Source organism: Chrysochloris asiatica, unplaced genomic scaffold, assembly GCF_000296735.1.
Source record: "Chrysochloris asiatica unplaced genomic scaffold, ChrAsi1.0 scaffold00011, whole genome shotgun sequence".
Classification (NCBI taxonomy): Eukaryota; Metazoa; Chordata; class Mammalia; order Afrosoricida; family Chrysochloridae; genus Chrysochloris; species Chrysochloris asiatica.
In genome coordinates, this window is record NW_006408529.1 from 3192297 (window position 1) to 3204794 (window position 12498).

The following is a 12498-nucleotide window of genomic DNA, read 5'->3' on the forward strand; positions in this document are numbered from 1 at the left end:
TTCATAGTATGCCCCTGGCCTTGTTTTGGCTGATGATATGAGGCTTTCCCAACATGTCTTTCCACTGATGTAATCAATTTGATTTCTGTATGTTCCATCCGCGGTTGGTGTGTATAGCCATCTTTTACGGTATTTTAAAGAAGGTATATGCAATGAAGAAACCATTGATCTTATAAAATTCTATCATGCAATCTCCAGCATCATTTCTATCACCAAGGCCATATTTTCGATGTGCTGATCCTTCCTCTTTGTTTCCAAACTTTGCATTCCAATCACCTGTAATTATCAGTACATCTTGATTACATGTTTGATCAATTTCAAACTGAAGAAGTTGGTAGAATTCTTCAATATCACCTTCACTGGCTTTAGTGGTTTGTGAGCAAATTTGAATAATAGTTGTACTAACTGGTCTTCCTTGTAGGCATACAGATATTATTTTATCACAAACAGCATTGTGCTTCTTGACTGGTCTTGATATGTTTCTTTTGATGATGAAAATGACCCCATTCCTCCTGAATTTATCATTCCTGGCATAGTAGACCTGTAATTGTCAAATTCAAATTGTCCAGTACCAGTCCATTTCTGCTCACTAATGTTCATGTTCATATTGGTATTTATGTGTTCCATTTCATTTTGACCATTTCCAATTTTCCTAGATTTGTAATTTGTACATTCATGTTCTGATTATTAACAGATTTTTATAGCTGTTTCTCTTCATATTGATGTGCTCATCAGTAAATGAAGTGGTGGTGGCTTTGTTCCATTTGCGACATCACGGCCAACTCTACTTTGACAAGGCTGCTCTTCCCCAGTTTCATTCTGAGTGCCTTCCAAGCTGAGCAGCTCATCTTCCCACCCTATATCTGTTAATATTCTTGTGCTCTTCATCATGTTTCAGTATTCTGGTAATAACCCTGTTGGTTATTCATAAGATTTTCAGTGACTAAATATTCAAAAAGATGAGGTTTTCTGCTCCCGTAACGATTTACAGCCTCGGAAACCCTGTGCAGTGTCACTGTGAGTCAGAACTGACTCCACGGTACTTAACAACAACAACAAATATTCAGAAGTAGTCAGTCTCTTTCTTCCTCGTCTGTCTTTTTCTGGAAGCTCAGCTGAAATCTGTCCACCATGGGTGACTCTGCTGGCATTTAAAATACCCAGGGCATAGCTTCCAGCATCACAGCAACATGCAAGTCACCACAGTACAACAAACTCTCTGACAAATGGTGACACATCATTTTATTTATGTTTAATTTTTTCATCTGTAAAATGTGATAATAATACTTATCTGTTTACCACAAGGTTTTTTGCAAATGAAATAAGTGCTTCCCAAATTGTGGCCCTGTGGTATAATGCACTGGATGTGAAGGTCAGTTTGAACTGCAATGGCAACTTTTCAAATTCACCAGCCACTCCTGAGAAACCTTATACAGGGTCACTATGAGATGGAACTGACTTGATGGCATTTAATAGTAACAATATATAACAAAGGAGAATAAGCACTGAACTGAAAATCTTAAGGTCCATGGTTCAAGCCTACCAATTGCTCATGTTAGAAAGATGAAACTCTCTGCTTCCTGGGTGATTAAAAGTCTCGAAGCCCTATACTGGGACACTAGGAGTCAGAAGTGACTTGAAGACACTTAAAACAACAACAGTATTATAAAGATATGTCAATAACTGTGTTTTATTTTTTAAACAAAGTATCATAAACTTTTTTTTCTCTAATGTCTATTTGTTATATTCAACATTATTAATTTTATTATGTTTAGAAAGTACATGCTTCTTGGAAAATACACAATGTTGCTATAAGTCAAAAACAACTAAATGACACTTAGCAACAACAGGAAACAGATGACATTGAATTCTACATTAATTTACTTAACTCCTAGTATGGTGCTATAGGATAAGCATTGGACTGCTAATCACAAGGTCCGTGGTTCAAACCCACCAGCCACTCCTCAGAAATACTACACAGGGTTGCTATGAGTCAGAATCAACTGGAAGGCACTTAGCAACAACGTGGTGTTAATAGACATTTTGCTTTATATGTCTTCCTTGAGTAATTGTAATTATTTTAAAATTTCATATGCTCTTTATAAATTTTTTTTTTTTTTTAAGGGAAAGGTGATTATAGAAAACCATCCATTTCCTACTAACATTAGGCATTTCAATAATTTGCTAAAATTTTTATGTGACTTGTGTAATTTTCTGCTTTTAAATGGTGAGCCATATTTCGGGGCTTTTAGATTTTCACAGTGCTATATAAATCCAAAATACTCTTTTTGTAAGAGCTCTAAATATATGTAAGTGGAATTAAATTTGACAGAAAATACCAAAGTGTCTTTTGAAATAGAACTTACATCAAAATGGAACATATTCTCTGCTCGAATGACATTTGAATGTATATTTTCTTTTTTTAGTGAATCTATAAGATTTAAAATGAAAAACTGTCCTTTGTCAGGTCAACAAAGGAGATAATCCTGTTAAATTTTGCCCCTAGAAATTAATTTTTGCTCGTTAAACCTGACTGTGGGCAGCTTAGGTTTTGTAAAAAGTATTAGATTTAAAGCTAATCTATTCTTTTTTGTAACCACATAATTATGGTTAATTAAAAAAAAAAAAAAAACTTAAAGCATGAAAGACATTTTAAATTATAGAACTTTTATATCCCATTTAGATAAGAGGGTAAAGCTATGCAAAGAACAATTTTGAATGCTATTGAGTTATGAAATAATGACTTGTTTCACACAAATCTTAGTTGTCAAATATAGCTGATTGCTGATTCTTACCAATACCTTTTCCCAGTTAAAAGAACAGATTATATGCATGTAAGTAATTTTCAATACCCTTTCTTAGAAGAGACTGTATGCACATAAGTACAAACATATGTAAATTTTTAACAAATTTTGTTCGTAGATGACTTACAGTAATATAGGTTTGGCACCTTCCCAACACTGCTTTTGTAGATAATATGCTAATTTGTTTGTTTGTTTGTTTGTTTTTTAGTGCAATAAAGCAGGATCTGCTATAGCTAAACACTATAAGGTTTATAAGCGTCCTAATTGTGGTCAGTGCCACTGCAAAATAATTGTGTGTCGCTTAGGGGAGAACAACAGAATGACATATTTCTGCCCTCAGTGTCAAAAAGAAAATCCTCAACAAGTTGACATAAGGTAAGATAAATATTATTTTTCTATTGCTGGGGTGATCCCGTGTATGTCAAAGTAGAATTAAGCGCTAGAGATTTTTTAGTGGATGATTTTTCAGAAACATAACCAAGCCTTTCTTCCCATACTGTTTATTATTGTTGTAATGTGCCATAGGTGGTTCCACCCCATAGCCACCCTGTATAGGATTTGCAAAGAGCAGCAGCTGAGCTTGAACTGCTGACCTTGCTCATCAAACCGACTTTGTAGTCCATTGTATTAACCCACAGTGCCACACCAGGACTTCTGATAAATAGTTTAAAGGGATGTTATTGGCCTCGAGTTCTGTAAATTGTTGTTGTTGTTATGTGCCGTGGAGTCGGTTCCGACTCATAGCGACCCTGTACAGGGTTTCTGGGGCTGTAAATCTTTACGGGAGCAGAAAGTCTCATCTTTCTCCCACGGAACAGCTGGTAGTTTTGAACTGTTGACCTTGTGGTTCACAGCCCGAATCATAACCACTACGCTACCAGAGCTCCTTAGTTCTGTAAATAGCAGGTATTAATAAATGAACATAAGTATTTGAAACTTAGGAAAGAAATAAGAAATAGCATCACCAAAGAATGAGAAAGGGTCAAAGATGATTTATGGATGACTTCTGAATTCACATAGAAAAATCACTAACTCCAGCCTTAAACTTTGATCTACTTTTTAAAATAAGTACCAATAAGTATAGCTATGTCAGTAGTTGAAAAAATGCAACTATCTTCAAAAGTCTTTCCTTCATTCAGAAATATTACTACAAACTATGAACATGATGTTTGCATAGATTTCTATCTTGTTGATAAAACAACATACTGCTTATTAAAGACTTAAATATCTTCATAAAGTACATGTGATTATTAACCAAAATAAGTAATATAGACATGTTGTCATTGTTGTTAAGTGTCATGGTGTCAGTTCCAACACATAGCAACCCTGTAAAGGCTGGTGATTTTGAACTGCCCACCTTGCTGTTTAAACTGACTTTGAGTTCCAATGCTTTATCCTACAGCATCACACCAGGACAGACATTAAATATGACGATAGATCAGGGATGTTAATGCAGACCAATTGCTTTGAATTAATTCTGACTCCTGTGACCCCATGTGTAGAGTAAAACTGTGCTCCATATAGTTTTCATTTGTTAATTTTTTAGAAGTAGATCACTAGGTCTGTCTTTTAAGTTGTTGCTGGGTGGGCTCAAACCCTATCCTTGTGGCTTATAGTCAATAATATTAGCCATTAGTACCATTTAAGAACTCCTCAGGGATGTTAGAGGTTTTATACATAGGAAAGAAATCAAGAAGGTCTCAGAGAACATATAATTTGATGTTGTTGTTGTTAAATGCCATCGAGTTGGTACCAACTCGTAGCAACCGTATACACAACAGAACAAAACACTGCCTGGTCCTGGGCCAACCTCACTACTGTTGATGCTGCCACTTTGACAGTCCATCTCGCTGGGGGTCTTCCTCTTTTTCTCTGACCCTCCACCCTACCAAACATGATATCCTTCTCCAGCGACTGGTCCATCCTGACAATATGTCCGAAGTATGAGAGACGAAGTTTGGCAATCCTGGCCTTCAAAGAGCACTCTGGCTGCACTTCTTCCAAAACAGGTCTGTTGGTTCTTTTGGCAGCCCATGGCACTTTCAGTATTCTCCTTCAACACCATAACTCAAAGGCATCAATTCTTCTATGGTCGGTCTTCCTTATTCACTGTCCAGCTTTCGCATGCATATAAGGTTATTGAAAAATACCATGGCTTGGGTCAGGCACACCTTTATTTGATATGTACTTTAAAAAGATTCTTGGAATGTTGTTTAAGTAAATGAGAAGAACTGTCATTTAAATAAAAAGAATACCCAAGGCCAGCCACAAGGCTTGAATCATTAATAAGCATGACATGTTGGAGAGATGATATTAAGACTGGCCAAGCCAAAATGAAAGCTTCAAGGTGTTGAATAGTAAAAGCTAGTTTTATAGTTAGGATGGTACCAACAATTGGTAACTTTTCTCTACACTACTCCATGTCCCCTTCGTCTCAACTTCTTCATCTCATTTTTCTGTTGTTGTTGTTGTTGTAGGCCATTGAGTTGATTTCAACTCATAGCAACTCTATAGTACAAAGTCGACTACCCACATATGGGAGGGTTTTTTGGGAGATCACCAGGTCTTTTATTCCATAGGAGATCACCAGGTCTTTTCTTCTATGAAAGCACTGGGTGGTTTTAATCTCCATCCTTTCATAGAGCTCTAAAATATGTTTAGATAATTCATTATATTGTACACTTTTAAGGTTTAATTATTTCTCACAAATAACTATTTTTTGTAATATAGGTGAATATATTTTAAAGTGTTAAAGTTTTTTTTTAAAGTGTGCATCCACTTTTTTAAAATGTTAAAAAGCAAAGATGGTACTTTCAGAACTAGGGTACGCCTGACCCAAGCCATGACACACAGTCCAAGAAGCAGTCACTCAAATAGAAAAAGAAATTTCAAGATTTCCTTAAAATCTGGAGAAGAATGTGTCAGGGTTGTATCCTTTCACTATACTTATTCAGTCTGTATGCTGAGAAAATAATCTGAGACGCTAGACTCTATGAAAAAGAACATGGCATCAGGATTAAAGGAAGACGCCTTAACAACTTGCAGTATACAGATGAAACAATCTTGTTTGCTGAAAGTAAAGAGGACTTGAAGCACTTACTAATGAATATCAACTAATACAGACTTTAATATGGATTACTCCTCAACATAAAGAAAGTAAAAATTCTCATAACTGGGATAATAAGCATCATCTTGAAAAACAAAGAAAAGATTGAAGCTGTCTAGGATTTCATTTTACTTGGTTCCACAATCAGCATCCATGGAAGCAGCATTCAGAAACATAACATATTGCACTGGACAAATCTGCTGCGAAAAGATCTTTTGAAAATGTTAAAAAAAAAAAAAAAAAAGTGAAAAGTGAAGTTGTCAATTTGAAGACTACTATGTACCAGACTCAACCATGGTATTTTCAATCACCTCACATGCATGTGAAAGATGAAGAATGAATAAGGAAGACGAAAGAATTGATGCCTTTGAGTTATGATGCCAGCATAAAATGCTAAATATGCCATGGACTGTCAAAAGAATGAACAAAACTGTAGTAGTTCCTTAGAAGCAAAAATGGCAAAACTTGGACTTTCATATCATGTTATCAGGAGACAGCAGTCCCTAGAGAAGAACTTCATTCATGAAATGGACTAACACAGCGGCTGTGACAATTTGCTCAAACGTAGGAACTAGTGTGAGCATGGTAGGACCAGGCAATGTTTCATTCTGTTGTACATAATGTCTCTATGATTAATGTTCCTTATAAGGGACTTCAGAAAGTTCATGTAGCCTGATAACATGAATGAACCTAGAGGATATCATGCTGAGTGAAATTAGTCAATCACAAAAGAAAAAATATGGTATGAGACTACTGCTGTAAAAAATCAAGAAAAAACTTTGATGACAGCGGAAACATGATAGCTACCAGGGATGGGAGAGAAGGGAAAATTATTAACTGGCTAGAGGGTTGTTGTTGTTATTAAGTGCCATCGAGTCAGTTCTGACTCATAGAGACCCTGTATGGGGTTTCTGAGGAGCAGCTGTTGAGTTTGAACCACCAACCTTGTGGCTAGCAATTCAGTACTTATCCTACAGTGCCATATCAGAGGGTAGACACATGTTAACTTGAGTGACAGGTAAAGCAGTTTAAAATAAAATTATAAATTAAAAAATTTTAGATAAATAAATATAATATATAAACATATGGAGACAGCAATCTATTAGTGGTTACCCAGAGTCATTGCTTGCTTGTTCACTGTGCTTCTGTTAAGGATGGTAGGAAAATCTGGGAAAGAATAATAATGATATTTATACAATATGATGAAAATAATGTCACTAAATTGTACTTGTAAAAAATATTAAAATGGCATTCTTTTTTTTTTACATACATACTCACCACTTAAAAATAAAAGAAAACCCCTACAGTCTTGAAAACCCTATGAGCCTTCAGATCTGAACTGAACTCACCCCCATAACTCAATTAAAAGAAAAAAAAAGTTTTAAAATTACAAGCAAACAAACATGATTCCTTCAGGTCTTTCTAAATCTGGACAGTCTCTGGCTCTATATTTTAAAATAAAACAAAATGACCTGACTCCTCTGTCACATGCATATGTGCTCTGATCCCTCACATACATATCCACATGATACACATATGTGTTCCAACATGTATACACAGATGATGCAAGTACTTTAGCTATGCAGGACCCACACACCTATGATTGAAAAAAGATGGGCACTGAGTTTTCAAACATGCCTCCCAGAGGGCTGTAGGCTTGCTGTTAGGAAACACACTGAAGACAGCCTGGTTTCACCACAATTGGAAGACAGGACCCTGGTCACTGGAGAGGTCACCTCTGCCCCAGGCCTTCTCAGGACCTGCCTCATCTCCATGACCATTAAGTCTTGGGCTAAGGCTACCCCTGCAGCATCAAGCTTAAATCAAATTCAATTTCTGTTCTTTCACTCAACCAGCATTCTTATGCAGACACTGATGACACACACTCTCAATGATGTCCTGGTGGAAAAAAGGAGAAACATGATGGATCACTCAGGAACTCTGTTTCATGGGGCAGCAGAAGGAATTGGTTGTGGTAACTCTTAGGACTGGGATTTATAGGATTCCAGGAGCTCTGGTAGCGTAGTGGTTACGAATCGGGTTGCAAACCTTAAGGTCAGCAGTTCGAAACTACCAGCTGTTCTGCGGGAGAAACATGAGGTTTTCTGCTCCCATAAAGATTTACAGCCTCGGAAACCCTGTACAGGGTCACTATGAGTCAGCTCCGACTCCACGGCACATAACTACCAACACCACCAGGCACTCTTAGTAATTCCCCATTATCCAGTTTTCCCAAACAGGAAGTTCTACTACCACCCTTTCCCAACCAACCCAATGCATGCCTACCTGAGCTCACTTAAACAAGTTCTTTCCTGTTGGACTTAGACCACTAAAGAAAAAAAAAAAGTTCCCGTAAAAATGGATTAATAGGTCATGGAATTTTTCTGTGAATGTTTTAAAGAACCCTCATTGTATTTATTTTCTATGAATGGATAGCTTTTAAGATGTAAAAAAAAGTTCCTATAAAATGGAATTAAGATGAATTATTTTCATAAACATCTTAAAACCTCTCATATATGATTTTTATGAATGGATAGCTTTTAAGATGAAAAAAAAATCCTTATTCCTCAAAATCAAATAAATACACTATACAAGGTACCTGTCAATTCTAGAAGTTTTTGAAACTGAGTTCTAAGTGCTCAAGGTTTTTCTGTAAGAGCCTTAGAGGTCATGCATAAATTAGGTGAAGCATACTACTGTTAGAATGTTCTGGGCTGTGCAGCCCCTTCTCCCATCTATGTTACTTCTGTTTATATACTAATGTTCAGCTTAAGACTTTGTTTGAAAAGCAGTTGATTTTGTTGTTAAGTTCTTTGGAGTCAGTTCTGACTTATAATGACACTGTATAGGTTTTCCAAGGAGCGGTTGGTGAGTTTGAACCTCAGTCTTTGCAGTTCAAACTGTCTTTGCTATCTAGTGCTTATACCACAATGTCATACCATGACTCCAAAAAAGAAAGTATCCACTGCAAAATAATTTTATAATGTTGGAAAACCATTATTGTTTGGCCTATTTTTAGTGTTTTCTGTAACTGAAGATTGCACACATAGTCTGGATTAGTATTTTACAGTTTACATTGACCACATCACACTTTAAATTCCTATGTAATTTATAGAAAACTCTTCATTACATATTAGCTATGAATGTGAGTACTATTCACTTTAGGAGAAACTTTCTGGCATTATCCATTGATTTTAACAAATATTTATTAGAATTTACTTTATGTAAGGTATTGGAAGTAAAAAGACAAAATGGAATATAGACCTTCAAACTGCTCAAGGTCTAATGTGAGTTTGAACCACTGACCTTTGTTAAATGAGTAAATAGAAAAACAAAATCCTGTAATGAAAGTCTGGAAAGAGATATGTTTGTCTGAATGTCAATGGAAATTATAGAAGAGGTAACCCTTGGGAAGAACAAGAACATCTTTCTATAAAGGAGGTGATATTTGAGTCTAGATAGAAGGAAGTAGTAATTCTCAAAGGCAAGAGCAAATAAAGGGATTTCCTCGAAGAGAAAAATAGCATGGGGAGAAAGGCATAGTGCCTTGTCAAAATGAATAGAGGATTTTTTTTTTTTCCAATAAGGAAATATATTCAGGTCTTTAGAAACAATCTAGTTTAGAAATTTGCTAATAGCTGGTTGCTAGCTAATGAGAACTTAGGTGCTGTTTTAAAACCAGTTTTGAGGCAGGTCTGAGTTGGCAGAGTTTTTGAAGGAGTGGAGCCATTAGGGTACTTTGGAGACCTGATAAAAATGTGTGTTAGGATATTCTGTTTTCTTTTATTTGTGGAGTTAAGGAGTTTTGAGTTAGGGTTAGAATTATGGCTAGATCTAGGCTAGGTTTCCTGTAGCATTAGGTTTATGGTTACGTTTAGGGTTAGTATATGAGAGTCCTGGTGTGGTGCTGTGGGATAAAGCACTGGACCACAAGGTAGGTTTGAACTAACGGTCAGTGGGTCAAACTCACCAGCTGCTCCTTGGATATCCTATAAAGGACTGCTATGAGTCGGAACCAAGGAGCTCTGATAGCGTGATTAGGAATCGGGCTGCTAACCTCAAGGTCGGCAGTTCGAAACTACCAGCTGTCCGCGTGAGTAACATGAGGCTTTCTGCTCCCATAAATGTTTGCAGCATCGGAAACCCTGTGCAGGGTCACTATGAGTCAGAACCGACTCCATGGTGCTTAACAACAACAACATGAGTCGGAACCAACTCAACAGCACTAAACAACAATAGGGTTAGTGTGAGAGGTAGGGATTAAGTTAGGGGAAGAACTTGGTCTAGTTTTAAGGTTACAGTGGTTGTTGGTGGCTGTGGTGGTGGTGGTATGCCATGGAGCCAGTTGTGACTCATAGCAACCCTGCATAGGGTTTCAGAGGCTGTAAGTCTTTATGGGAGCAGAAAGCTTCATTTTTCACCCACGGAACCGCTGGTAGTTTCAAACTGCTGACCTTGCGGTTTGCAGCCCAACTCGTAGTCCCTACCAGATCTACCAGAGCTCTTTAGGATTACAGTTAGGTTTGTCTTTATTTACTTAATGTTGTTTCTTAAAGTCTACTTGACTTCCTTACCATTTGAAAGTTCTGTTACTGTAATGTGACCTCTTTTACTTTTGTTATTGTTACAAACTAGTAACTCCGGTTCTCTAATTTCAGTGGTATAGATTAGTTTTACTTTGGATGAGTCTATATCTGGGTTTGAGTACTGGGTGATATTGTCAAGTATGTTGGTCTCAGGTTGTTGTCTGCTGTTTGTTGGTTCCCTGTCCAAAGAATTCCTTTAGTATTTGGTCTGGTTTTTACTAATTCTTTTAGTTTCTGTTTTTCTAGAAATGTCCTAACTTCACTGTCATATTTGAGGAATAGTTTTTTTGCAAGATATGTAATTCTTAGCTGTTTTAATTAAAAAAAATTTTTTTCTCACGGGGATTTTCTTTAGTTTTGAAAAGTTTGATTACAAGTCTTGGTGATTTTCTTTTGGGGTCTATACTATTTGAATTTCATACAATGTCTTGAACCCATATCTTCTCATCTTCCATGATGTTAGAGAAGTTTTCCTCCAACAAATCTTCAACAATTTTCTCTGTGGTTTTTTAGTCTCTTCCTGTTCTGGAAATTTCAATCACATGTAAGTTATTCTTCTTGATGGTGTCCCACATAATCCTTAGGCATTATTTGGATTTTTTTGTTGTTGTTATTATTGTTATTTTTTTCTGGTTGCTTCTCTAGCAGATGAGTATTGAGACATTTATCTATAGCACACCAATTTGGCCTTCCAATTATTCAATTCTACTTCTCTTACCCTTTCATATATTATCTATTTCTGACATATTAATACTAATATGGATTTCTAGATGCTGTTTTTTTATGCTTTCTAATTTTTCATTTATCGATTTGTTCTTATAGTGTTTTCTGGAATTCTTCTCATAGTTTCCCTGTGTCTTCCTTACTTGTATCTGCAATTTTCTTGATCATTCTCTTAATCTGTTGAAGGTACCTAAATATCATTCTTTTGAATTTTCTTATAAGGTAGTTCCAATATAATTTCTGGTATTGTTTTTTCTAAGTGTATATTTTGGTCACTTGTTTGAGCTGCTCAGTCTTGTTTTCTTACTGTAAGCTGAAATCATCTGTTTCTCCCAGACATAGAGGTGTCATTGTATTTATACTTAATTGTTGATCATATGTTGATGTGTTCTTAGTCACTCACCACCTGAATTCCAGTGGATGTGATAGAGAACAGAAGTGTGTGTATATTCAGTTCCTTGTTTGCTCTTTGTTGTAATGTAGTTCAGGGTGAATTTGGCTGATGTTGGATGCCAGGTTTCATTGATCAGGTGGTATAGGAATGGATAGTGGTGCTTGCCCAGTGTTTGGAACCATAGCAAGCATGAATGTGGCTGGGCTGTATGGGCACAATTGCTATCTCCCCAAAACAGACAACAGCAATAAAAGAGCTAATGAGGTGAAATTCATCAGCCTCTACACATAGAAGTAGTACACTTAGCACCATACCCCAGGCATAGCAGTGGCTGCTCATAAAGGAATGCTAGTGGCCAGTGGAAAGGCAAGGACAGTGCTGACCATGTTCCTGCCACTAGGAGGTCATAGGAAACAAGGGAGAATCATACCCCTTTGCCTCCAACCACCATTGAATATCCTGGGCCTCCAGGTCGCTGTGCTGATCAAAAGCAAAAGCTAAAGGTGTCAACCCTGCACCAAGTCAGCCAACAACCCATCTGTCTCTGTCCTCTCTCACCATTCCCATTCAGCTTCCTCTCTCAGTTGGCATTCAGTTCACCTCTCTATCCTTTTCTATGAAGCATAGGGTTCCAAGATCACCATTTGTATCTGTTTCACTTGGTCTCTAATGTCCTCATTGTAGATGGTTCGCTCAACATATCTGCCTACTCCAACATCTTTCCCACTGATGGGTTATTCTTGATATGATAGCATTGTTTAGGGAAACATGTTTGATTGTATAGCTACCATCTTCAAAACCATAAATGTAAAGGGATTCTTTGAATTATAATGAAAGAAACCCATCTCAAATTAGTTTAAACTAAAAAGGGAATTTATAGTACAT

The 12498-nt window shown here is 36.7% G+C and overlaps 1 protein-coding gene across 1 annotated transcript in view; it reads left to right on the top strand.

Moving 5' to 3' along the window:
• Nucleotides 1-12498, top strand: part of NEIL3 (nei endonuclease VIII-like 3 (E. coli)) — an 88380-nt gene that overhangs the window by 54667 nt on the left and 21215 nt on the right. The window contains exon 6 of the mRNA XM_006834417.1: nucleotides 3013-3179. Within this exon, the coding sequence (XP_006834480.1) occupies nucleotides 3013-3179 (167 nt within the window). The remainder of the gene's footprint in view (nucleotides 1-3012; nucleotides 3180-12498) is intronic.